This window comes from Carcharhinus amblyrhynchos, chromosome 7 (assembly GCF_965287045.1).
Source record: "Carcharhinus amblyrhynchos chromosome 7, sCarAmb.v2.hapA, whole genome shotgun sequence".
Classification (NCBI taxonomy): domain Eukaryota; kingdom Metazoa; phylum Chordata; class Chondrichthyes; order Carcharhiniformes; family Carcharhinidae; genus Carcharhinus; species Carcharhinus amblyrhynchos.
Window position 1 is genome coordinate 120,062,192 of NC_137330.1, and position 27,134 is coordinate 120,089,325.

The 27,134-nt window shown below is 41.1% G+C and overlaps 1 protein-coding gene across 9 annotated transcripts in view; it reads right to left on the reverse strand.

Moving 5' to 3' along the window:
* LOC145345245 (serine/threonine-protein kinase MRCK alpha-like) overlaps positions 1-27,134 on the reverse strand; it is a 545,867-nt gene that overhangs the window by 368,389 nt on the left and 150,344 nt on the right. For all 9 annotated transcript variants that reach the window (XM_080193034.1, XM_080193032.1, XM_080193031.1 and 6 more), the window contains exon 2: positions 3,017-3,108. In XM_080193034.1, coding sequence (XP_080049160.1) covers positions 3,017-3,108 — 92 coding nt within the window. The remainder of the gene's footprint in view (positions 1-3,016; positions 3,109-27,134) is intronic.

Genomic DNA, 27,134 nt, shown 5'->3' on the forward strand with positions numbered 1-27,134 from the left:
ATTGCCCTTTTCCGCAAACCCAAACTTTGGCCTTCTCTATGCCCCATTAAAATAAACTCAGGTATCCTTGCATTCGTGATACCATTCTAGCAAATCACAGTAACTGAATGGTGGAGTAGGATTGACGGGCCAAACTGCTTACTCCTGGCCTATTTTCTATGTTCAAATCAAGACTTTTCAAAAGGAAAGGATACTGGTTTTACTCCTCAGGAAATGACAGACAGGAAGACAAGATACATTTAGATCATGTGTAGAACTGAGGACACAACATTCAAAAGCTTTCATCCTGGAATACGAAACAAACCAGAAGATTCTAATCGCTCCACCCCTCCCCCCGCAAAACTTCTGGCTCACAACCTAAGTCTGCTACCAGCGAGTCAAGCTAACATTAACTAGAATGAAAAGTTATTTTGATTCAACATGATGTTCATTGAAGGGGTGCACAGTGACGGCTACATGGACATAATCATTCACCACTTCCTAAAGAAAATGTAAAATTGTACAGTTCAGCCGCTGGACTACAATGTGGAGTGAAAATGAACCCTCATTTTTCATCTTCTGTTCAATCAAAACAATATTGACTTGTATCTGCCCTCTGAAGTGGCATGGCAAGCCTCAAGGAAAATTAAGTTTACGCTTATTTATTAGTGTCACAAGTAGGCTTACATTAACACTGCACTGAAGTTAAAATGAAAATCCCCTAGTTGCCACACTTGGGTGCCTGTTCAGGTACACTGAGGGAGAATTTAGTATGGCCAATGCAACTAATTTAGTTAGAGATGGGCAACAAATACTAGCCATAGCAGTGAAGCTCACATCCCATGAAAGAATAGTTTTTTTAAAAAATTCAAACTATTTTGAATCAAAACTGATAACATATAAAAAAGATTGTTATGAAATTTATGCTGTGCAACCCACCAAATAGGACAATTCAATAAACAAGATGGCCCCAATCCTCCATCTCTAAACACGGCTGTATCCATATTAACAATAGATGCGGGGAGGCTGTTTTCCCTTTTATGTTGCGGATCTATGACTGAATTCCTCACAAAACCATTTCCACTGCTAAAAGACCTGAGGACAAAGGTGAGGCAATGAGGAGCTTTTTTTAATGAAGAGAGTTATGATGTCCCCAAAAGAGTTGGAAGTAGATTCAACAGTAATTTCCAAAAGGAAATTGATATATACTTGGGGGGAGGAGAGAATCGCAGAGCTACAAAGACAGACTAGAGCTAATTTAACAGAACTGTCACAATGATGGGCCGAATAGTAAGATGGCACAATAAAATCTGATGGAAAAGAAACTGAAAGGTGGAGGTAATGCAATTAGATATATGTAAGAAAAGACTATAGAACTACCACCATATTTCTGATAAACCTACGCTAACCTGAACACTGGCCAATCAACCTAACCCATACATCTTTGGACTGCGGGAGGAAGCCGGAGTACCCGGAGGAAACCCACGCAGACACGAGGAGAATGTGCAAACTCCACACAGACCATGACCTGAGCTGGGAATCGAACCCAGGAACCTGGAGCTGTGAAGCAGCAGTGCTAGCCACTGTGCTACCGTGCCGCCCTCCGAGTGTGCGGAGGGTGTGGAGAGTCTGCAGAAGGATCTAGATAGGCTGGGCGAATGGGCCAGGAACTGGCAAATGGAATTTAATGTTGGCAAATGTGAGGTTGTCCACTTTGGTAGGAATAATGGTAGGAAGGACTACTACTTACGTGGCGAAAAACTGCAGCATGCAACGGTGCAGAGGGACCTCGGGGTCCTTGTGCATGAGTCGCAAAAACCCAGCCTGCAGGTGCAGCAGGTGGTCAGGAAGGCAAATGGGATGCTGGCCTTCATAGCAAGGGGGATTGAATATAAAAGTAGGGAGGTCTTGCTGCAGCTGTATGGGGCACTGGTGAGGCCGCAGTTGGAGAACTGTGTGCAGTTTTGGTCGCCGCACTTACGCAAGGATATTTTGGCCTTGGAGGGAGTGCAGAGGCGGTTTACTAGGCTGATTCCGGAGTTGAGGGGGTTGAACTATGAGGAGAGGCTGAATAAACTAGGCTTGTACTCGTATGTGGAACTGAGCCACGACAGATCAGCCATGATCTTATTGAATGGCGGGGCAGGCTCGAGGGGCTAGATGGCCTACTCCTGCTCCTATTCTTATGTTCTTAAACACAGAAGAATCTTCAAAGCTTTGTGCATTTATCTGCATTTTATAGGTCTATGGCAGCAATGGTTAAATCAGAACGTAAAGGACATCAAAATGATATAATTTAAACAGCATGAAGAGTAAAAGATGCATTTCGTATTTAACATTATAATCAGATATTAACCATAAATGCAAGCTAAGTGATAGTGTGACAGAGAGTGATGGGCTTGAACTGCCAATACCCCATAAGCTTGCTCAGCCAAGTGATTACAAGAAGTCCTCCAGAGGCAGGAAAGGAAAAGCAAGAGGAATCTCAGCTCTAGTCTCTCTCAACAACATCCAGCTGTTGGCTCAGAGTAGCAGCAGTGTGCTCCCTATTTGGCTATAGTAGCCATGTGGACAAGAAGGACAAAGGGGTAGAAATCAAATCAAAGGAGTCTTAACCTTAAATTTTAAAAAAATCTGAAGTTTTTGAAAGGGCATGTGCTTTTAATATTCATGTTATGAGTGGCATATCAAGGAGCAAGCAGAAGTTGTTCCTATAATAAATACATGCTACGTTGTTTTTGAAATAGCGCCTTGATGAGTTGGAGAATGGACATAGTTTCTTTCACTGGCTCCTTTCCATTAGGCTGAAATGGCAAAATGAATAGTACACAACACCCTAGTCAATATTCCAGCAGCAAACTGCAACACAGAGAGAACTACATGCCTGCTCCAAATCACCCTGGAGTGCGATTAACAACCAAAATGAAGCCGGATGCAAGCTGAGCAGCACGTGCCGAGCAGTGCACCCACGGATTTCCACACAAGCATATGTACATTTCCAGAAAACCGCTGCTGACACCAAGCCAGAGAACGTTACCTCGCCAAATGCTCCTCGGCCAATGACTTTCAGGATTTCAAAATCTTCCTTGTGGAGCCGCATCTGCTTCACCTTAACAGTGAAAGGTTTAGCTGAAACATAACAAAAATATAAGCATTACTTCACACTGAAGGAATGCTGAGCAAAGTGTTAGAACAGAGCACAGAAAAGAAGCTGGAAAAACCAAATAAACTGTAAATTACTTCCATGAATGCTGGCAGCAAATCTGAATTGACCAAAGTCATTAGAGCTAACATTTCATTTTAATGCCAAAACATCTACAAAGTCATATTTGGTTTTAGAAGGCACGAGATATGAGGGAAATTTTGAAACTTGTCATTGAATTGCTGATCTTAACCTGTGCCTTTTGCATGGGTGCATCACCATTTCCCAAAATATGAATTAGGAGCATGCATAGGCCTTTCGCCCCTTGAGCCTGCTCCATCATTCAATAAGATCATGGCTGATCTGATTGAGGTCTCAACTTTCTTTCCTATCCCCTTTTGATTCCCTTGTCAATCAAGTATCTATTTAACTCAACCTTAAGAATCTTCAATGGCCCTGGCCCTAGCTGTACTCCGGGGAACAGAATTCCAGAGGCTCACAACCCTCAGAAAATATTTCCTCTCACCACCACTTTAAATGGGTGACCTCTCATTTTTAAGCTGTGCCCCTAATTTTAGTCTCTTCCACAAAGAGGAATATCCTTTCAGCATCCACCCTGTCAAGTATCCTCAGGATCTTCTATGTTTCAAAAGATCATCTCTTATTCTTCTAAACAGATACAATCGCTAACCCTATCCAATTTTCACAGATGCACCTTAGAAAGCATCTTTCCAGGTATACCACAGCATGATATGGCTCCTGCTCTGACCAAGACTGCAAGAAACTACAAGGATTGTAAACGTAGCCCAGTCCATCGTGCAAACTAGCCTTCCATCCACTGACTCTGTCTGCACTTCCCGCTGCCTCAGAAAAGCAGCCAGCATAATCAAGGCCCCCACGCGCTCCGGACATCCTCTCTTCCACCTTCTTCCAACAGAAAAAAAATGCAAAAGTCAGAGATCATGTACCAACCGACTTGAGAACAGCTTTTTCCCCTGCTACTATCAGACTTTTGAATGTAAGTACCTTGCACTAAGTTGATCTTTCTCTCCACCCTAGCTCCACCATTCAATCGGCTGATTTTTTTCTCATCCCCATTCTCCTGCCTTTTTCCCATAACCCCTGATCCCCTTATCAAGAACCTATCTATCTCTCTCTTAAAGACACTCGATGACCTGGCCTCCACAGCCTTCTGTGGCAAAAAGTTTCACAGATTCACCACTCTCTGGCTGAAGAGATTCCTCTGCATCTCTGTTTTAAAGGATTGTCCCTTTAGCCTGAGGTTGTGCCTTCTGGTTCTAGTTTTTCCTCTAGTGGCAACATCCTCTCCATGTCCACTGTATCCAGACCCCACAGTATCCTGTAAGTTTCAATAAGATTCCTCCTCATCCTCTTAAATTTGAATACAGACCCAGAGTCCTCAACCCTTCCTCATATGACAAGCTCTTCATTCCAGGGATCATTCTTATCAACCTCCTCTGGACTCATTCCAAGGCCAGCACATCCTTCCTTAGATATGGGGCCCAAAGCAGCTCACAATACTCAAAATGGGGTCTGTCCAGAGCCTTATACAGCCTAAGAAGTACATCCCTACTCTTGTATTCTAACCCTCTCGACATGAATACTGACACTGCATTTGCCTTCCTAACTGCCAACTGAACCTACACGTTAACCTTAAGAAAATCATGAACAATGACTCCCAAGTCCCTTTGTGTTTCTGATTTCCTAAGCATTTTCCTGTTCAGAAAATATGCCTCCATTTCTCCTTCCAAAGTGTATAACCTCACACTTTTCCACATTGTATTCCATCTACCAAAACATCCTGCACCCTCTCCTTTCCTTCTCCCTTATGTACTCTGTGAATGGTATGTTGTGTCTGTATTGGGCAAAAAAAAAACAATATTTTTCACTGTATACCAATATATGTGACAATACTAAATCGAATCAAGTCAATCCCTCCAACTTTTCTTCAAAGGATAACCCCCTCATTCCAGGAATCAGTCAAGTGAATTTTCAGTAGCAAAATCACAGGTTTCTAACATAGCCAGTGAGCTGCAATTGGTACAAGAAAGATGAACTTCATCATCTGCTGTCATTTTTAAATTCTGCACTTCATTTCTTTCTGCCTTTTCCCTTCATCCCACAGCCACTAATACAGAAAGCCCCAGCTTTCTGTTCCTCTGCTACTGCTTGAAAAGAATGGCCATTCTGCTTAACAAGCAAAGCACTACGACACCCATTGTGGTCTCCTGCATTACTGTCCAAACGGATCACAATGTGTTAGCAGATGCAATCACTATCGCAGAATGCCAAATCATTTTAACGTATTTGAGTTATTCAAAATTCCCAGTAACTTCAGTTAAACTATCTGTTTAGATTCTGCTGTGTTTTCCTGCAATATTCTGGACATTTTTGCTAATCACAGTTGCATTCACAGACACTCAAGTCCGAGTTACACTCAGCACGAGTGTTCATCTCAGCATTTAAACTTCAGCATCATTGAAAATGGAACAATGCAGAGAACAGACAACAGCATAAGTGAAAAAAAAAAGTCTGATCCTAGATACCTAAATTCATCAAGATGCAAACTGGTGTCTACATGTTGAGGATTATCAATGCTTTAGGGGTAGAGAAAATAAGAACTATAAAAATACCACTATTTACAAAAGGAAAGAGGGTTCTGACCACCAAACCTAAGGTCAGTGGGGGTGGGGTAAGTATCCACTGTATAAGAAAGAGAAAAATCAGTAACACACTGATTGTAAAGCTATTTGGTGTGTACTGAAGTTGAGAAATACAGTTTAGAATTACAAGTTCATTCTTTCTGGATACTTGTTGGTAAATAAATTCCCTGTCACGATCAGGCAAGATGCCAGAAAATGTTCTATGTACACAACCTTATCAAATGACGCATACGACTGAGCCCATGCAACAAGATACATACCTCCAATTAATCTGGGATCTGCCACACTTTAAGTGGTGTTACATGATTGAACATATCAATTATACTGACAAGAGTTACAACTGTTGATGATCACAAAATAAATGTGAAGAGATCTTGTCATGAATGTAATTTCTTCACTACAGAGATCAGAACATTTAACGAGGGTCTCCCCATGATATTCAATTCCATTACCATCACTGAATTCCCACTATCAATGTTCTGGGAGCTTGCACTGACCAGAAGCTGAACAGCATCAGCCACATAAAGATTGTGGCGACAAGAGCAGGTCAGAGGCTGGGAATTCTGTGGCAAGTAATTCATCTCCCGACTCCCCAAAGCCTGTCCACCATCAACAAGGCACAAGTTGGGAGTATGATGGAATGCTCTTCCCTTGCCTGGATGTATACAGTTCCAGCAACACTCAGGAAGCTCATCACAATCCAGGACATTGGCATCCCATGCATCATCTCAAAACATTCATTCCCTCCACCATCAGCACACTAGCATGTACCATTTACAAGGTCAACTTTAGCAAATTACCGACACTTCTTCAATAACACTCCCAAACCTATGACTACACCACCCTGGAAATACAAGGACAGGAAACACAGGGGAACATCACTATTTGCAAGTTTCTGTCCAAGCCATTCACCATCCTGACTTGTTGTCCCTTCACTGTCACTGGGTCAAAATCCTGGAACTCCAATAACACATAGATTGCTGTAGTTTAAGATGCTGGCTCATTATCACTTCCTTGAGTTGCAATTAGGGATGGCTAATAAATGCTGGCCATATCCCAAGAATGATTTTTTTTCAAATGCTATCAAAATCTGCCAAGAGGTTTTGGAAGAGTGGGTGTAGAAAGGTACTCAGACATTTCAGCCCCATGATATTTATGGTTTAAAAATTTAAAATGATAAGCTGGAATAAGTAGGTGTTAGAATGAAGCAATGAATTTTGCTCCTAGAGTCATAGAGGTTACAGCATGGAGACAGGCCCTTCGGCCCAATTTGTCCATGCGGCCCTTTTTTTAAAGATCCCCTCATCATTTTATAGATCTCTATAAGATCACCCCTCAGCGTCCTATACTCCAGAAAAAAAATCCTAGTCTATCCAGTCTCTCCTTATAACACAATCCAACAAGTCCTGGTAGCATCCTAGTAAATCTTTTCTGCACCCTTTCTAGTTTAATAATATCCTTTCTATAATAGGATGACCAAAACTGCACACAGTATTCCAAATGTGACCTTACCAATGTCTTGTACGACTTCAACAAGACGTCCCAACTCCTGTATTTAATGTTCTGACCGATGAAACCAAGCATGCAGAATGCCTTCTTCATCACTCCGTCCACCTGCGACTCCACTTTCAAGGAGCGATGAACATGTACCCCAAGGCCTCTTAGTTCTGTAACTCTCCCCAACGCACTACCAATAACTGAGTAAATCCTGCCCTGGTTCAATCTACCAAAATGCATTGCTTCTCATTTGTCTAAATTAAACTCCATCTGCCTTTTGTCAGCCCACTGGCCCAATTGATCAAGATTCCGTTGCAATTGGAGATAACTTTCTTCACTGTCCACTATGCCATCAATCTTGGTGTCATCTGCAAACCTACTAACCATGCCTCCTATATTCTCATCCAAATCATTAATTTAAATGACAAATAACAGTGCACCCAGCACTGATCCCTGAGGCACACCGCTGGTCACAGGCCTCCAGTTTGAAAAACAACCCTCTACAATCACCGTCTGGCTTCTGTCAAGAAGCCAATTTTGTATCCGTTTAGGATCCACCCAGGATCCTGTGAGATTTAATCTTATGCAACGACCTACCACGTGGTGCCTTGTCAAAGGCCTTGCTAAAGTCCATGTAGACAACATCAACTGCACTGCCCTCATCTACCTTCTTGGTTGCCCCTTCAAAAAACGCAATCAAATTTGTGAGGCATGATTTTCCACTCACAAAGCCACGCTGACTGTCCCTGATCAGTCCTTGCGTCTCTAAATGTCAGCAGATCCTATCTCTCAAAATACCTTCCAACGATCTTACAACTGCTTCACCTGAAAATGCAGTCATGCAATCACGTCCAGTCATTTCAATTTAAAACACAGCATTTTTTAACCCATTCAGTGTCAAATGCAGGGTTCGCCTGTAGGGGAATAACTGGTAAAGTTTCAATCTAGAGTGGTAGGAACAGTCAGGACTACTTAATATGTATGAATACAAGCTGGTTCTTTACATGGTTCTAATACTATGGGCAGATATGGCTGCCCTTCATACAGGGCAGCCTTCAACTTTGAAGGACAGGGAAATACAGTCTTCATTATGAATATAAGGGAGGGAGTGCAGTCACTCCAACAGCAGATTATGCAGTGGCTGAAACCCTTGACACACCATTGTAAACATATGCACGAGTCACACAAGAGAGGTGAAGAAAGCAACTAATGTGGCAGCCCACTCCACCATTCCACAAAATTGTGACCGATTCACCCTCATTATTAAAATTAACATGGAGAAAGAGACTTAAGTCAGATAAAACCAGTAGTCTGCCACTTGCTACCATGTAGATTGATCACTGTACTGGTGGATGGTTAGGTATGGGTCCCCACTTTACCATGAGACATGGAGAAACAGGGAATCGTAGGAAAATGTTTTTCTGAAATGGTTAAACATCTGTAAAATTGCTGTATCTGTACATTTCCTAATGATAAATATCAGACTTCTGAGTTCACCCATAAGTGGACATTTCATCTGACTGAAACAGAAGGTCAACAAGCAGTGGGAATAGCACAGACAGCAAATACTTAAATTTCTTGGCAACCTGTACTTTCAGTGCACCGCAAGCACTTAAGATATTCAAGTTCCTTCCCCAGGAATCATTTGAGGGTCTGAAAAAACAATAACTGGATCCAAATCCTGGAACTTTGTCCTAACTGCACCGAAGATGTACCTACACCACATAGGCTGCAGCGATTTAAGCTGGCTCACTGCCAGCTTCCCAAGAGCAAGTCGGGCAACAAATTTTGACCTTGCGAGTGATGTAGACAACACGTGGATTTTTTTTGAAGTATAACCAGTTAGAAACTAAATAAAAGCACAAGATCCTGGAACTACACAGCACATCAGTCAGGGGTTTTGATCTCAGGTCCCTACACAAGACATTAACCGGTCTCTTTTCGCTTTTGACCTGCTCTATATCTCCAGCATTTTCAGATCTTCTTCAGATTTTCAGCATCTGCTGAACAATTCTTCATATTTCCTTTCAGGACATAATACTGTGTTTTTTTAAACTGAACATTTTTCATCAAGTCAATTCCTCTGGATGAAGATTAATCTAGGTGTAGGAAATCGGAGGAGTAGGCCTTTCAGCCCCTTGAGCATGCTTCTCCATTCAGAAGTTAAAAAGCTGATCATTTTTCTCAATGTCATTTTCACCCACTGTCCCCATATCCCTTGATGTCTTTACTGCTGAAAGCTTACTGATTTCTGTCTTGAACAGACTCAATGACTGAGCCCCAACAGTGCTCTAGTGTAGAGAATTTCAACATTAACACCCTCAGTGAAGATATTCCTCTTCATCTTAGTCCTAGATGGCCTACCCTTTATTCTGAGACTGCGTTCCCTAGTTCTAGGCCACCAACTGGAATAGCAACAGAGGTTCATCCAGGATTAACCAAAGACCACCATAGTTATCGCACTCCAGCCTCTGACTATTTGTCAGGGCAAATATCTTCATTCAGAGGCTTGTGAATCTTTGAAATCGTCTACAATAGAAGGCTGTGCATGCTCCACAATTGTGCATCTTAAAAGACTGAAGTAGGCATGGAAATCATAAAAATAAAGAGATACAGACAGCCAACAGGAAAGTGGACTGACTAGCTAACAGGAAGAAGTCTCACAACACCAGGTTAAAGTCCAACAGGTTTACTTGGCAGCACTAGCTTTCTAGTCTCAGGCTCCTTCATCAGGTGAGTGAAGAGCTGTGTTCACGAACAGGGCATATACAGGCACAAACTCAATTTACAAGTGAATGGTTGGAATGTACGTCTTTAAAGGTAATCAAGTCTTACAGGTACAATGTTAGTGGAGAGAAGGCCAAGCACAGGTTAAAGTGGTGTGCATTGTCTCCAGCCAGGACAGTTAGTGAGATTTTGCAAGCCCAGGCAAGTCGTGGGTGTTACAGATAGGGTGACATGAACCCAAGATCCCGCTTGAGGCTGTCCTTGTGTGCAGAACTTGACAATCAGTTACTGTTCAGCGATTCTGCGTTGTCGTGTGTCGTGAAGCTCGCCTTGGAGAATGATTACCCGAAAATCAGAGGCTGAATGCCCTTGGCTGCTGAAATGTTCCCCAACTGGAAGGAAACGCTCCTGCTGGTGGTTGTCGAGTGGTGTTCATTCAATGGGTACAAAAAGTCATTAGGAAGTCAACAGAATGTTGGCCTTTATTGCAAGCGAAGTGAAATATAAAAGTGGGGAAGTCTTGTTACAACTGTACAGCACATTGATTAGATCATGACTGTGGTATAGTGGTTAGTACTGCTGCCTCATAGCGCCAGGGACCCAGATTTGATTCCTGGCTCGGGCCACTGACTGTGTGGAGTTTGCATGTTCTCCCCTTGTCTGTGTGGGTTTCCTCCCAATTCTGAAAGACGAGTTGGTTAGATGCATTGACCTGAACAGGTGCCAGAGTGTGGCGAGTGGGGGAATTTCACAGTAACTTCATTGAAGTGTTAATGTAAACCTTACTTGTGACTAATAAATAAACTTTAAAAAAGAATACTGGATACAGTTTTTGCCTCCTTACTTAAGGAGATTCAAAGAAGGCTCACTGGAGATGAATGAGCGGTGGTCTTATTGAAACTTATAAGAATCTCAAGCGGGCTTGACAGAGTAAATGCTGAGAGGATGTTTCCCCAAATAGGTAAATCTAGAAGTAGAGTAAACAATTAAAATAGTGGTTTCCCATTTAAGACAGATGAGGAGGAATTTCTAAAGGGAGTCAAGAGTCATGGGGGAAGACTGAAAAATGAAGGCCACAGTCATAATTTTACTGAATGGCAGAGCAGACTTGAAGGGGAAAATTGCCTACTCCTGTGCCCATTTCTTATGTCATAAGGACAATAGATCCATTAGCCAAAAAATAGAAAAGTACTGGAACTTATTGGATGTGAGACAGTGGTGGTGAGTGTCTCTTGAATCATTGCAGCCCATCTGATATAGGTACATCCACAATTCCGGAAGGGAAGGAATTCCAGGATTATGACCCAGTTAATGGTGAAGGAACAGTGATATCGCTCCAAGTCACGTTGGTGCACAACGTAGAGGGGAACTTGAAGGTGACAGTCACATGCACCAGCCGCCCTTGTTCTTCTAGCTGGTAGAGATCACAGACTTTGAAAGCTGCTGAAGAGGCAGCCTTGGTGGTTTGCTGCAGTGCATCTTGTAGATGGTGGAGGGGATACCAATCAAACAGGTTACTTTGTCCTGGATGGTGTGAAGCTTGTGTTTTTCATGTTGTACTCATCCAGACAAATGAGGAATATTCCTCTGACCTGTGCCCTGTAGATTATGGAAAGGCTTTGGGGAGGCAGAAGGTGAGTTACTCTCCACAGAGGTTCCAGCCTCTGAGCAACTCTTGTAGCTACAGTATTTAATTGGCTGATCCAGTAAAGCTTCTGGTAAGCGGTAATCCCCCACCTCCAGGATGTTGATAGTGGGAGATTCAGCAATGATAATGGAGTTGAGTGACAAGGGGAGATGGTTAGATTCTCATTTGTTGGAGGTGGTTATTGCCCGGCATTTGGTGGCACAAATTTACCTGCCATTTACCACCCGAAACTTGTTTGTTCTCCACACCTTACTGCATGAAAGACACAGACTGTTTCTGAGGAATTGTGATTGACATTGAACACAATGCAAACATCTCTGCTGTTGACCTCAGAATTGACAGAAAATCATTGATGAAGCAACTGAAGATGGATCAGACCATGAAACTACCCAGCAGAAATCCTGTATTGATGCAACTACACAGCAGGTCAGTCAGTACTTAGAAGAGATCCAAAAGGTTAGTATTTGAGTGGGACATCAATTGAATTGGAATTTTGATGAAGGATTTGGATAGGTGACATTAACTTTGTCTTTCAGAAGCTGACATGTATTTCCAATATTTTCTGTCTCCTTCCACAGGCTATTAGGTTACTCCAAAGATGTGCGGGTTAGGTTGACTGGGCAAGTTAAAATGCCCCTTCGTGTCATGGGGACATGCAGGATAAATAGACAGGGTTACAGGGATAGGGTCCGGGTGGGATTGTTGTCGGTGCAGACTTGATGGGCTGAATGGCCACCATTCTGCACTATATGGATTCTATGACAATTCTAAAATACTGTAGAAAATTGGGTCATACGTAATAAAACTATTTGAGTATAGATGGATTTGTCAGGGCTGTAGCGTACTGGAGTGCTAGAACACTATGGCAGATTGAGAGGATGTACGTTCACCCCGTCCAGACCTTCCACATGAGCAGGGTTTGTAATATATAAACGCAGCAGCAGCTGAAAAGCTCATAACTGCTGTTCTGATTACTTTTTTTTGGTGCATAAATCTAAAATCCCAAGCAATTAACTATTTTCTAATGTTCAGACATGGTTATTCGGTAAAACAGCAGCCAATAGGCAGGCAGGGTGATCCTACAAACAACAAATGAATGAATGAATGACCAGCTATTATAGGAGCGTTGGTCAGGTCATAGGTAAAATCCTGTCCTTCTTCACCTTGGACCATGGAATAAGTGAGCAGTTTAACTCTGACAATACATCCATCAATATTGCTATAGCCTTAGTCTCGATTATATGTTCAAGTTCATGTTGAACCTTGAACCAATCAGCCTTCTGCCTCAGAAAAAAGTCAACACAAAACCAGTTATCATTATCTTTGATTACATACAAATTAATTAGTTTGGTTTCAATTTCATGCGTGGTCCAAACATACGTACCTCAGTAGCTCACAAAGACAAAAAGGCTTGCCCACTCCAGACTATATTCTGTGTCAATGCACAGCAGACATTAACTAGGTAAAATGAACAGTTTCTAAAATACTGTCCACCATCTTTTGAAAATTCCAATCAGAAATATTAAAATCAGTGAATTTAAGTCCCCATTTGAATTGTTACCCGAGAAAGTGCAGATGTATCTACGAATTGAAGTTTAATGCAGACAGCTATGATTAATTGTGACGTGCATGCAGTGGAAAACAGTATTAATTTAGGAATCTGCCTCCCACTGAAAACCCTCCAGTACCATACCTAAATTAGAATGTAATGAAAGAAATCTTTGGTTCTGCAATTTATCCTGAACAGTATGCACCATCAGTTGGGCCTTTGCCAGAAATTACTCGCAATGAGAATGTGGAACTACCATAAGGAGTGCTTGATGCAGATAGTACCAACAATTATGAAGGAATGCTTGATGTGTACACAACACATTGACAAAATTACAAGGGAGAAAGAAGCCGGATGGGTAAATAAACACGGGCAAAGACCAGTTGGGCAGAAAGCCCAATTCTGTACTGTAGGTTCTTGTAATATGTAACTTGAGATATCCACACCTATTTCGCCTCATCTAAACAGACACATTCCCAGAGTCAGATGCTAAACCTGAGGTAATCCACAAAGTCAGTGTATTAATTAGAATGTTACCTATTTACTTTGGTTTTTCTCATCACTTGAGTACAGGAAAAATCATCAGGAAATGAAACAAAATACAGATTGCATCCTCAAGCTAGTGGTCATCAGTAATCACTACTTCATAAGTGAACAAAGAATACTTTTTAATTGACTGCTCTCCCTCAAAAATACACAAGGGCATCAAGAAACCAACAATCTCTCATGTACTTTTGAGAATAGTCAGCTTGGGATGACTAAGTGATGAGTGGAACCTTAATTGTTTTAAAAGTAGAGAAATGATACTCCTTTTTAGTAAACTTTATAACTGAGTATCATCACATATCCTTCAAATATTTGCCATTGCTTTTCAACCATCATGACCTTTCATTTAGTTTCCCAGTGTACATTAGTTACCTCACTCTTCATCCCTACATAATTTGCTTTGTTTAGATTTAAGACCCTGGTTTCTGACTTAGCTAAATTACTCCAAATTCAATCATATTAACGATCACTCTTTGTAGGAGGTTCCTTTACTAAAAAGTTATTAATTAACCCTGTCTCACGACACTCTAGCTAAAATAGCATGCTGTCTGATTGGTTCCTAGACATGCAGCTCTAGAAAACTATTTTGAATGAAATCCATAGCACTGTCCTCCACATTATTACTAGTTTGCCCAGTTTAAATAAAAATTAAAACCAAATGAAAAAAGGATTTGCATTTATATAGCAGTTTTCATAAACGGGGAACAATCCAAATGCTTTATAATCAATGAAGTATTTCTGAAGTGCACGCACTGTAACATAGCAGCTAATTTGCACACAGTAAGCTCCAACAAATAACAATGTGGCAATGACTAAATAACCTTTTTTTGCAATGTTAATTAAGGGATAAATATTGTCCAGGATACTGGGATCATAAAATCCTTACAGTGCAGGAGGAGGTCATTGGCCCATCAAGTCTGCACTGACTGGGTAAAACAGACATCTTACCCAGGCCCATCCCCACAACCCCACAGAAATGATCTCACTAACTTACACATCTGGACATACTAAAGGGCAATTTAGCATAGCCAATCCACCTAATCTCCATATCTTTGGACTGTGGGAAGAAACTGGACTGGAGCACCCGGAGGAAACCCACGCAGACACGGGGAGAACGTTGAAACTCCACAGTCGCTCACGGCTGGAATTGAGCCCGGGTCTCTGGCGCTGTGCGGCTGCAGTACTAACCATTGTGTTTTCCATATCTTGCCAATCATGAGAATTACTGCAAGTGGCCTATAAAATACAAATGTTTCTGCCCCATGCCATTACATTTTGCTCTATCTAAACTGATTTCACTTGATTTTTCAAGTGAAGATCTTTTCTTTCTATCAAATTTATTCTCAAAAGGCATCAAAAATTGATCTATTTTGTTGTGAATCTGTATTCTGCGATTCAACACATCCAACCCTAACTTCAAATCTATTTTGATGACATGCAGGAATAAAAGTTAGATTTCTCCTGTATAACTCCAACTGCCCTGGGCTCACAACAGGTAATGCGTCAGACAATTAATCAGTATTTGCTGAATGAGGAGAATCTATGTCCATCCTAATCTCCATCCTAGGCATCCAACACAATTCAAAATGCAGCTCAACTTAAATCTGAACAGCATTGCATCTTTTTATATTTCCCAGAGTTTAGAAGAATGAGAAGGAATCTCATTGAAATATACAAAATTCTGAAGGGGTTTGACAGGGTAGATACTGAAAGGTTGTTCCCCCGTTTGGGGATTCAGGATCACAGGGGAGAAAAGACTGAGTATCAGTCATTTAGGACTAAGATGAGAAGAAATGTTTTCACTCACAGGGTTGTGAATCTTTCAAATTCTCTCCCTGAAAGAGCTGTGGCTGTTCAGTAGTTGAGGATGTTAGTCATAAATTGGTCATTTTTAGGTACTAAGATAATCAACAGTGAAGGAAGCTGTAACTGCGGAAGAAGATCAAACATGATCTTAGTGAATGGTGGAGCAGGTTCAAAGGGCCAACTGACTTGCTCCTGCTCTTCTTCACTTTTATTCTTATGACCTCAACTTGTCCCCTGGGCAAACACGCGAAACATCTGCAATCATTGCATTTGCCTCAAGGTGGAGCCAAACAATTCTGCAAATTTACTACATTTTTAAATCTGTTGGATGCTCAGGGAATACGAAATCTCTTTGTCATGTTTGAAAATCTTCAAGCTAAGAAATCTATCCAGTTTGGTCAAGATGGAATGCACATTCTTTCACAGTGACATCTAGGATATTGCTTCTTTTAGCTGTGAGGTTGACCCAGAAAAAGGCTGGAAACTGCACAGAACATCACAATGTTGAGAATATTATGTTACCGAATGGTTTTCAAATGAGATTTAAGACCAAACCAATCTTGATAGAGATCAATAACAAAGCTCTGAAACCAGAAGCATATTATGGTAATAGCAAAGCTCCAAGTTTAATGCTGCAACAGGGAATTAAACTAGCCATAACACCCTGCAATTATGCAAAATAGTTTTAGTTTGACAAGGATGCAGGTTGTGCCCCTTCAGTCAGGCACAAATTTAACCAGATAGCATTCAGGCAGATGCTCTAACCATTTCCTTTAACATTCAACAGCTAAATCCCCCATTATCAACGTCCTGGAGGGCGTTACAGTTGACCAGAAAATGAATTGGACTAGCCATATAAGTACTGTCGCTACAAGAACAGATCTGAGGCTGGTAATTCTGAGCGAGTAACTCATCCCCTGACTCCCCAAAGCCTGGCCACCATTTATAAGGCCCAAGTCAGGAGTGTAATGGAATACTTCCCACCTGCATGGACAAGTGCAGCTCCAACAACACTCAAGAAGCTCAATACCATCCAGGTCAAAACAGCCCATTTTACCATGAACATTCACTCCCTCCACCACTGACGTGGAATGACAGCAGTGCACACTGTCTGTAAGGCTCACTGCAGCAACTCACCAAGACTCTTTGGATGACACTTTCCAAACCAACAATTTCTACCACCTTGAAAGGACAAACAAAAGACACACGGGAACACCAGCAGCTGCAGGCTTCTCTTCAAGTCACATCCATCCCATTCTCACTGAATACTGTTCCTTCACTGTCTCTGGGTCAAAATCCTGGAACTCCTTTCTAGCACTATAGGTAACCTACACAGCATGGACTGCTGTGGACCAAGAAGGTGGCTCACAACCTTCAAGCGTAATTATGGAATAAATGCTGGCCTTACCAGCGATATTCCTGTTCCATGAAAAATTAATAAAAAGAGAGGTCATCTCACAGTGTTTCTGGCTATGAATTAATTCTGACATTAGCCAACTCTTGACCTTCTCCACAGTTTCTGATCTCTGACCTCTGGTGTAACTTTAACTAAAAGTCTGAGACAACCCATTGATGCATGCAGCGCATAGGAAATATGACAGGACCCAAAGCAGTGCCCAGAGAAAAATCACATCCACATTCTGCTCAAAATCTCCTTTAGTCTAGTGTCAACCAATTTGCATGGATGTGCTGCAATCACTGGCAGCTAAAAATTCAAAAGGGGCAACTCCGTGTTTCCACTGGCATCATTACTATGTCCCAGGACCTAATTTTATGAGCACCAAAAACTACCTTCAGAAACTGTTCAAAAAGTAGGCCATCAAGTAGAAACTGAATATGTGATACTCAGCAGTAAACAAGTCTCTGCCGATCTCTTCAATCACCTAAAGTGTCATAAGAAATAACAGATATAATGGCAATGTCATGGAACTTCCACTTAACAGCACTACTGGAGAACTTTACCACATGCAAGGCAGCATTTCAAGAAGGCAATTCACCATAACTTTCTCAAGGGCAATTAAGAATGAATAATAAAGTTATCGGTGATGTTTACATTCCATGATCAAATAATAAAAGATGCGGGCAGAACTTAACTGATCCCCCTTCTTCATTGAAAGCTAGCGACTAACATTCGCTCACCGTTTACCCTCCAACAGCAAAGTTAAGAAAGGAAATCTCTAAAGAGAGGGGACGAGATCATGCAGTGTCAAGACATACTTTCTGCAGTGCACTAAATCAAAGGGGGTAAAAAGTCATCAGGAAATCATAAAAAACAAAATAAGGACATGCTAAAACAAAATGGGTTTAAAATCCCTCTAGGGCTGTTAAAGTCTGATTCTGTTACATCAAGAGAAGCTCTTCAAAACACTACATATTTTGTGAAATGCAAAGAGCATGCTAGCTAACTAAACAAATACAAATCATAAATCATCTGAAGCGACAGAATACCAAATGTGGGCAAGTTCAGAGCCTCAATAAATGCATTCTGCAACATAGGCCAAGGCCAATCACAGATTCTTTCTTCCCCATAGAACACTGAACATATAAGGATAGTTCAATTCTCTGCCAAACAACCTAAACCATCACATTTCTCCATCAACAAAGTTTTGTAGGAGATCAAAGTACTGTGTACAGCAATTCACAGCGGTTTCTCTTAGTAAAACTGATATAGTCCCATTGACACTGAAAACCGAATTCAATATCACCCATCCTTACCTATCAAAGTGCAAAATGACACTGCCCCAATTTAAGGAGCCCAGAAAGAACAAAAATCCAAACATGGTGACTTGTATTCGACAGTGAATCACATTACACTTGAATACAGAACTGCAATCCAGTGTTATGATTGAGAATGCCATTTCCATTTAACTACACAGTAATGGAGATTTTTTTTTCAAATGTCCCAGTTTTCTCTCTCATCTCTAAAGAAGTTGACTCATGCTACTTTGCAGCTTCACAGGCAACTGCTACTTCTTCAGAGCCTGGACAAAGTGGCAACAAAAACAGAAAATGCTGGAGAAACTCAGCAGGGCTGAAAGCATCTGTGGAGAGAGAATAAAGTCAATGTTTTGAGTCAGGATGATCCTTCTTCAGAGCCGTGATCTTTTGCCAGTATTTTAAGGTAGGCACTTTACTATTGTTTCTGATCACAAGCTACTTTGGGTCTTATTAAAGACAACAAGGCACGTGGAATGGCCTTATAATCCAGAAGGAATCGTGAGATTCTAGTTTTCAAGGTCCCTCCTGACTGCTTCTTTTGGCCAGACTTGTTTGGACAGCTCATTCAGATGGCCCGTTGGGTGATAAGGCGCAGTCCTAATGTGCTTGATACCATTGAGGGCGGTAAAGTTCTGAAACTCAGCACTCACAAAGGCTGCTCCAAGGGTGAAATGGGGTTGCATCAAGCAACCTTTCCTGCTATTAGCACTGTTCAGAGTGCTTGACCAGGCTTTCAATGCTGGCATCAGTGCCAGGCCATCAGACATAACTCCCAACAAGCATCTTCATCTTAGATATACCCAGATGGGCACTGTGTAATTCATAGTGCTTTGTGTCTACCACAGGATGACTAGGTACTTCAATGCTTGGATAGTTGATAACATTCCTGATCACAGAATGATAAAATCTTGAGTGCAGAAGCAGGCCATTCGGCCCATCTAATATGCACCAAATCTCCAAAAGAGAATGTTACCAGGCCATATCTCTATAGCTCCTGATGGCTGCTGGAGTAACTCTCACTGTCTCAAATGGTCTACATTTGTTAGAAGACAAAACATGATTCACATAAGCCAACATAATCATTTCCAGTGGATGAAACTGTGTATGTGAGGAATTTTGGAAGTGGGTCAAATTGGGTCCCTGGAGTCATTGTATCTAAAACGGGACACCTTTCTTATCAAGTGGACATAGAAGAAATTACCATCCGGAAACAAACAGACCATTTGAGGAAGCGAGAGTAGCCCAGCAGCCTATACTGCCATCAGGAACTATACTGCCATCCTCCAATGTTGCCATCTAACCAAAAACTGAAGCACCTGGTCATCCTGCCGCAGATATAACCAGCATCTCCATGGAAACAGATAGAACTGAGCTGCCTGTCTCTGTATAAATTAAGCACTGACATTTGTAGAAAAGGATTTGGTGGGGGGGGAGTGTCTGCAAAGGGTCACAAGACCCAGGGTGGAGGATTACCCTGGTGAGCTTGGGTTTCTGTTCCAGAACCTTCTCAGGAGCTAGCCAATGACTGTGCAAGACTCTGTTTAGCCTTTACTTGTAAATAAACATGTTGTTTTTCCCTTAACTGGTGAACAAGAATTATTACACTTTCCAACAGAGGTCCCTGAATGATGATTAAGTGTGGAACCCTGAGCCAAAATTTACTCTCATCATAGGTGTGTTCTATGTGAAAGGCAATGAAACATTAGCATTTAAATACTGCAGTGACACTTGAGCCCTGTATATGAAGAAGACTGCAGGTTTTGTCTTTGTTCTGTGCTGAGTTAGTGAGGGCACCAAGTTAGTGAGGAAGAGCACTAAGAAAGCATCTTTCCAAATTCCAAGCTATTGATAGTATTTGGCAATTTAAGGATTCTAGGCACTTTGAGGCTGCACGAGAAAAAACACTATCATTTTTCCTGCTTTCATTTTATTTCAATCTAGGTCAGCTGGCAACCATCCATTTCATGTTTGTACCAGAGTTTGTTAATGATTCTTCAGCTAAAAGTTGGAAAGCAAAATCTTTTTGTACTCAATGAAGCTTTTTTTCCCCATTGTATTAAGAAACCCTTTAAATATTTTCATTAAATACAGAGCAATCCTTTGAAGGAGTTGTATATCTTAATTTGGCAGAATCACAGTATTAGTGATCTAATTATTATTTGTGTGCCAATACAGTAACCAATAGAAAACCCCACCCAAGTGAAATTCTCCAACAATAGCTTCCTCCCCTTTGCCCTGCACATGAATTGGGATATTCTGCTTTGTTAAAGTTGCTCAGTAGATGCAAGTTGCAACTGATAAGCATTTGCACTTGATGCTTTTTATTTAAGCAAGGAACTAGGCGCACTTAATGCCACTACATGTTGAAGCAAGATCAGTACTTTAAAAAAGGAATGGCATTATTATTTGAAAAAGAATGTGAATGCCTTTTCTTCATAAAGTATATTCTGGTTAGCTCAGTTAGTTGGACAGCTGGTTCATAATGCAGAACAATGCTAACAGTGCAGGTTCAATTCCCATACCAGTTGACGTTATTCTCAACTTTGCTCCTCATTTGAGATATGGTGACCATATCTCTGGCAGGAATAAAGAAGCTGCTGGAAAGTAGGATAATTACTCCTTTTAACCATGTAAGTGTTTATTTAGCAGGAGGCTTAATGAGTTTTTGTTTACTGAAGAAGAGGACCCTTGGGGTGTTTTTTTGATTAAAGTAATGGAGAGGTGAGTTAGGTGTACCAAATATCAGAAATGGGGGTCATAGAACAATTGATCATTGAGGTTTACAACATGGAAACAGGCCCTTCGGCTTAACTTGTCCATGCCACCCAGTTTTCACCACGAAGCTAGCCCCAATTGTCCAAATTTGGCCAACATCCCTCTGTGCCAATCTTACCCATGTAACTGTCTAAACACTTTTTAAAAGACAAAACTGTACCTGCCTCTACTACCACCTCTGGCAGAGCATTCCAGTCACTCACCACCCTCAGTGAAAAAAACTGCCCCTCTGGCTTTTTGTATCTCTCCCCTCTCATCTTAAACCCATGCCCTCTAGTGTTAGACTCCCCTATCTTTGGGAAAACTTATTGATTATCTTATTGAGGGATCTGTGTCCCTCATTATTTTGTAGACCTCTATAAGATCACCCCTCAGCCTTCTAGGCTCCAGAGAAAGAAGTCCCAGTCTATCCAGCCTCTCCTTATAACTCAAACCATCAAGCCCCAGTAGCATCCTAGTAAACCTTTTCTGCATTCTTTCTAGTTTAATAATATCCTTTCTATTATAGGGTGGCCAGAACTGTACACAGTATTCCAAGTGTGGCCTTATCTATGTCTTACATAACTTCAACAAGACATCCCAACTCTTGTATTCAATATTCTGACTAATGAAAGTAATGCTGAATGCCCTCTTCACCACCCCGTTCACCTGTGACTACACTTTGAACCTGTATCCCTTGATCTCTTTGTTCTATACTCTCCCCATCGCCATACCATTAACTGAGTAAGTCCTGCCCTGGTTCGATCTACCAAAATGCATCACCTCATATTTATCTAAATTAAACTCCAGCAATCATTCATCGGTCCACTGGCCTAATTGATGAAGACCCCATTACAACCCTAGATAACCTTCTTCACTGTCCACTATGCCACCAATCTTGGTGTCATCTACAAACTAACAAACAACAGTGGACTCAGCACTGATCCCTGAGGCACATCGCGGGTCACAGGCCTCCAGTTTGAAAAACAATTGTCTACAACCACCCTCTGTCTTCTGTCGTCAAGATACAATTTTGTATTCAATTGGCTACCTGGATCCTGTGAGATTTAACCTTATGCAACATGCACTTCCTTGTCAAAAGCCTTGCTAAAGTCCATGTAGACAACGTTGACTGCACTATCCTCAACTGCCCTCCTGGTTACCCCTTCAAAAATTAAAACTAAATTTGTGAGATATGATTTTCCACCCACAAGGCCTTGCTGACTGTTCCTAATCAGTCCAGTACAGCACTGAAAAAGGCCCTTCAGACCAACTGGTCTATGCCAACCATCATGCCCTCCCAGCTAGTTCCAATTGCCTGCATTTGGCCCATATCCCTCTAATCCTTTCCATCCATGTACTTATCCAAGTGCTTTTTAAATGTTGGTATTGTACCTGCCTCAACCACTTTCTTTGGCAGCTCATTCAATATACACACGATCCTCTGTGTAAAGAAGTCACCCCTGGGGTCCCTTTTAAATCTTTCTCCTCTCACTTTAAACCTATGCCCTCTAGTTTTCAACTTCCTTTCCCTGAGAAAAAGACTATGTGCGTTCATTCTATCTGTGCCCCTCATGATTTTATACACCTCAATAAGGTTCTCTCTCAATCTATGATCCAAGGAATCAAGTCCTAACCTGGCCAACCTCTCCCTATAATTCAGCTACACTAGCCCTGGCAACATCCTCCTGAACCTTCTTCACACTTTTTTCAGTTTATCAATGTTTTTCTTATAACAGGGTGATCAAAACTGTACCCAATACTCCGAGTGCAGCCTTACCAATGACTTAGAGAACTGTAACATAATATCCCGACCCCAATAAATACCCAATCCCCTGACTGATTAAGGCCATTGCATTGAGGAGCTAGGTTTGTAGCTGAGGAAAACAGCTTTCTGAGTTCAGTTGCTGGACAGGACGGTTTAAAGATAGAAGCCGACAAATAGCTTGCTCTCTCTACAAAATCTCTCTGCAAACTCCAATGCTGTTAAAGCAAGCATGCCTGAACTTGCTGCGTTTGAAGTGGGGTTTAATCTATAAGGGAAATATTGTTTAATTGGAACTGAATAGTAATAAGCTACAAGTTAATAGTTGTTTCTTTTCGTGTTTAAAGATTGTTCAATGGTTAATGAGTTAAACTGTTACATTTTGTTAGAGTTATACTTAAACTGTGTTGTGAATAAATCTTTTGTTTAAAAGATCCCTAATTTGTCAATGGAATTAATTCCGTAATAAAGCACCCTTTCCTCACATTTATGTCAAAATAGAAAATTATTGGGATTTAGTCTGGCTTTATAACATACCATGGGGTTTCTGATCAGGCACCATAGATATTACCATATTTCACATTATTTCAATTATCAATGAACTGTTAATCCAGGTTTTAGTAATTCAGCAGTTTTAATAATCCCAACATGATTTCACATACAATATTCATCTTGTTTACAATTGCTGTCTTGCTTATTGTGGAATCTCAATGACATTGTGAAAAGTCTGGAAGTGGGAGGCAAAGAGAAAGTTTTGGTGATTAAAAGTAACAGAACTCCTTTGGTTGGGTAGGTACTGGGATCCATTGTTAAAACAATGCTTTCTTTAAAACCATAACCCAAAGAGCGAAAGTTGGAAATCGACAGCTCAAAGACCACTTCTGGTAAGTTTACTGCTCTTGTCACTGTTTTCACATGCTGCTAAGCAGTCACTGTAGGTTTCCAATGCAGCTTGCTTATAATGCTGACATTATTTGCTGTGGATTTTAAATACATTGCAACAAAATTGATCAAATACGCACAATCTGCATTTCCATGGGTTTACTTCCCCCCTCCCCTAACACCCTGCCCAACATGGTGCTCAATGAATTTAATTTACTATCTGTTCTAAGTTAACCCTGGCAGAGGTCAGGAACAGCCTTGAATTAACTAGCATAATATATCAGCCCACTTCTGAATCATTGTACTTCCATTACAATGTCCAATGCTGCAATCTAGATTCTGACAGATTATCACATTAATTTTTATTAAACACAGCAAAATAAAAAGAAAATCTGAAATGGAAACATCAAACGTTGTAAAAACCTTGCTGGACAATCAACATTCATAAAAGGACAAGTTCTCACTGGGAGCACACCTCACCTGCAATGTTTCAGAACTTATCTTTTCTCTTTGCAGATATTGCCTGACCTGCTATGTGTTCTCAGCACTTTCTGCTGTTATTTTTAATTGTTAAACTTTGTTCAAAGATGGAGCACACAGTTCATGTTGCACTGATCTAATATTAGAAAGATGGTTAAACTGAATCTTTACATGGATTAGAAAATAAGCACTGGCAACACAACAACTTATCCTTCATGAAACATCTGCTTTCAGTTCCAAATAAAAACATGAAGAAGTTCTCAAGCAATCTCGAACAACTTCACAAGATGGAGAAAGGGGAAAAGATGTATAAAATTCCACTTCTTTCCAGAATTAAACAATATTATTGAAAATATAACCTGAGAAGGTGAGGTGTAATGGGGCTAAGTCTTCACACCATATTTTTCTGAAAAAATATATATGTGTGTATAAATGGCTATGGGCCCTGACAATATTCCACCAATAGCACTGAACTCTTGAGCACCTGAACTAGTCAAGCTATTCTGCTACTTACCAAACAATGTGGAAAATTATCCAGGGAATACAAAAGAATATTTTTAAATGCAACTGGAAACACTGATGCTCAGAGACACTTGATAGACTTGTATAAGGAACACAAAGTTAGTATGCAGGTACAGCAAGCAATTAGGATACAAATATGCTGCTGTTTATAGAACATAGAACATTACAGCGCAGTACAGGCCCTTCAGCCCTCGATGTTGCGCTGACCAGTGGAACGAATCTAATGACCCTCTAACCTAAACTATTCCAATGTTATCCATATGCCTATCTGCTGACCATTTGAATGCCCTTGAAGTTGGCGAGTCCACAACTGCTGCAGGCAGGGCATTCCACGCCCTTACTACACACTGAGTAAAGAACCCACCTCTGACATCCATCGTATAATTACCACCCCTCAATTTAAAGCTATGTCCCCTCGTGTTAGCCATCACCATCTGAGGAAAAAGGCTCTCACTGTCCACCCTATCTAACCTCTGATCATCTTGTATGCCTCAATTAGGTCACCTCATACCCTTCTTCTCTCTAACAAAAATAACCTCAAGTCCCTCAGCCTTTCCTCATAAGACCTTCCCACCATACCAAGCAACATCCTGGTAAACCTCCTCTGCACCCTTTCCAATGCTTCCACATCTTTCTTATAATGCGGCGACCAGAACTGTACACAATGCTCCAAGTCCGAACGCACCAGAGTTTTGTACAGTTGCAACATGACCTCACGGCTCCGAAATTCAATCCCTCTACCAATAAAAGCTAACACACCGTATGCCTTCTTAACAACCTTATCAACCTGGGTGCCAACTTTCAGGGATCATGCACATGTACACCGAGATCTCTTTGATTGTCGACACTACCAGATTATTGCCAGTGAATTGCACTACAAGCATAAAGAAGACTTGCTACATTTGCTATCATACCTGGAAATACTGTGCGAAAAATGTTGGTTTCCATATTTAAGGAAAGATATACCTGCATTGGAGACAGTACAACAAAGGCTCACTAAATTGGTCCCCGGGATGAGAGGACTGTTCTATGACACGACACCAAGTAATTTGGGTCTACATTCCCTGGAGTTTAGAAGAAGAGGTGATTTCACGGAAACATTCAACATTGACAGGGCAGATAGCTGAGATTGTTTCATTGAAAGCCCGCGGACTTCGCTGGCTAGGCCTATCCCTAATTGCCCTCCAGAAAGTAGTGGTCTTCTTGAACCACTGCAGTCCATATGGTGTAGGTACACCCACACTACTATTAGGGAGGGAGGACCCAGCAACAGTGAAGGAATGGTGGTATATTTCCAAGTCAGGATGGTGCGTGGCTTGGAGGAGAACTTCTGGGTGGTGGTGTTCCATTGCATCTGCTGCGCTTGTCCTTGTAGATGGGAGTGGTCATAGATTTAGAAGGTGCTGCCTCAGGAGTCTTGGTGAGTTCCTGCAGTGCATGTTTGGCGCAAATGTTACTTTTCAGCCCAAACCCGGGTATTGTGCAGGTCCTATTTATTCTGGAATAAAGGGACACAGTTTCAGGATGAACGGCCAATCATTTGGGATTGTGATGCAGAGAAATTGCTTCATACATATACAAGCGTGAATCTATGGAATTCTTTACCCCAGAGGGTTGTAGTTACTCCATTGTTGAATATATTGAAGCTGAGATGATAGATTTTGCTCATCACAGAAGGTAAAGGATGTGAGGTGTGGGTGGGAAATTCTATGGTTGCAATGCATTTCTTTCCTTTTCTTTCAGTTGTAGTCAAGCAAATAGAAAAGTTAATTTTAAATTAATGGTTAGCCATTTTACCTGCATTAGGCCTATAAATATTTCCAACCTTTGCCATTTTGTAATAACGTAACGGGAAGTGGTGACATCAGCAACGTTAATGTAAAGAAAGCAGTGAAATTATAGATTCGCACTTGCAGAATCTGCTTAGCAACTACTCCAGACGATTGCAGGGGTTCAAGGTAGCAGCAAATCACATTTTCAGTGGCAATGAGGTATGAGCAATAAATGTCTTGTCACTGACATTCACATTCCATGAGCCAATTAAAAAACAACATATAATGCAGCTTCAGTCGAATATAAAAAGTGTTCAGAGCAGCTAATAATACGCACTCGCATCACATTCATGATTACAGTTGTAAAGTCAGCCATGAGGAGACAGTTATGAACAGTGTATATTAATTTACACACATTGATCATGGCCACATTTTAATATTCAAATAGCAAAAATATTGTGCTTAATCTCAAGAGCTAACACCTTCCAGTTCTACCAAATGTTTCAGACCATAGTAGCACTAACCTCTTCAAATATGGATCAAACTGTCAATATTGTACTGATCCTATATCAGAAACACGACAATCCTTTGAAAATGGCTGTCTCTTTAAAGTTATCCAAACAGTTCAGTAGTAGGTCAGAAACAACCTCAGTAAATGCTAGG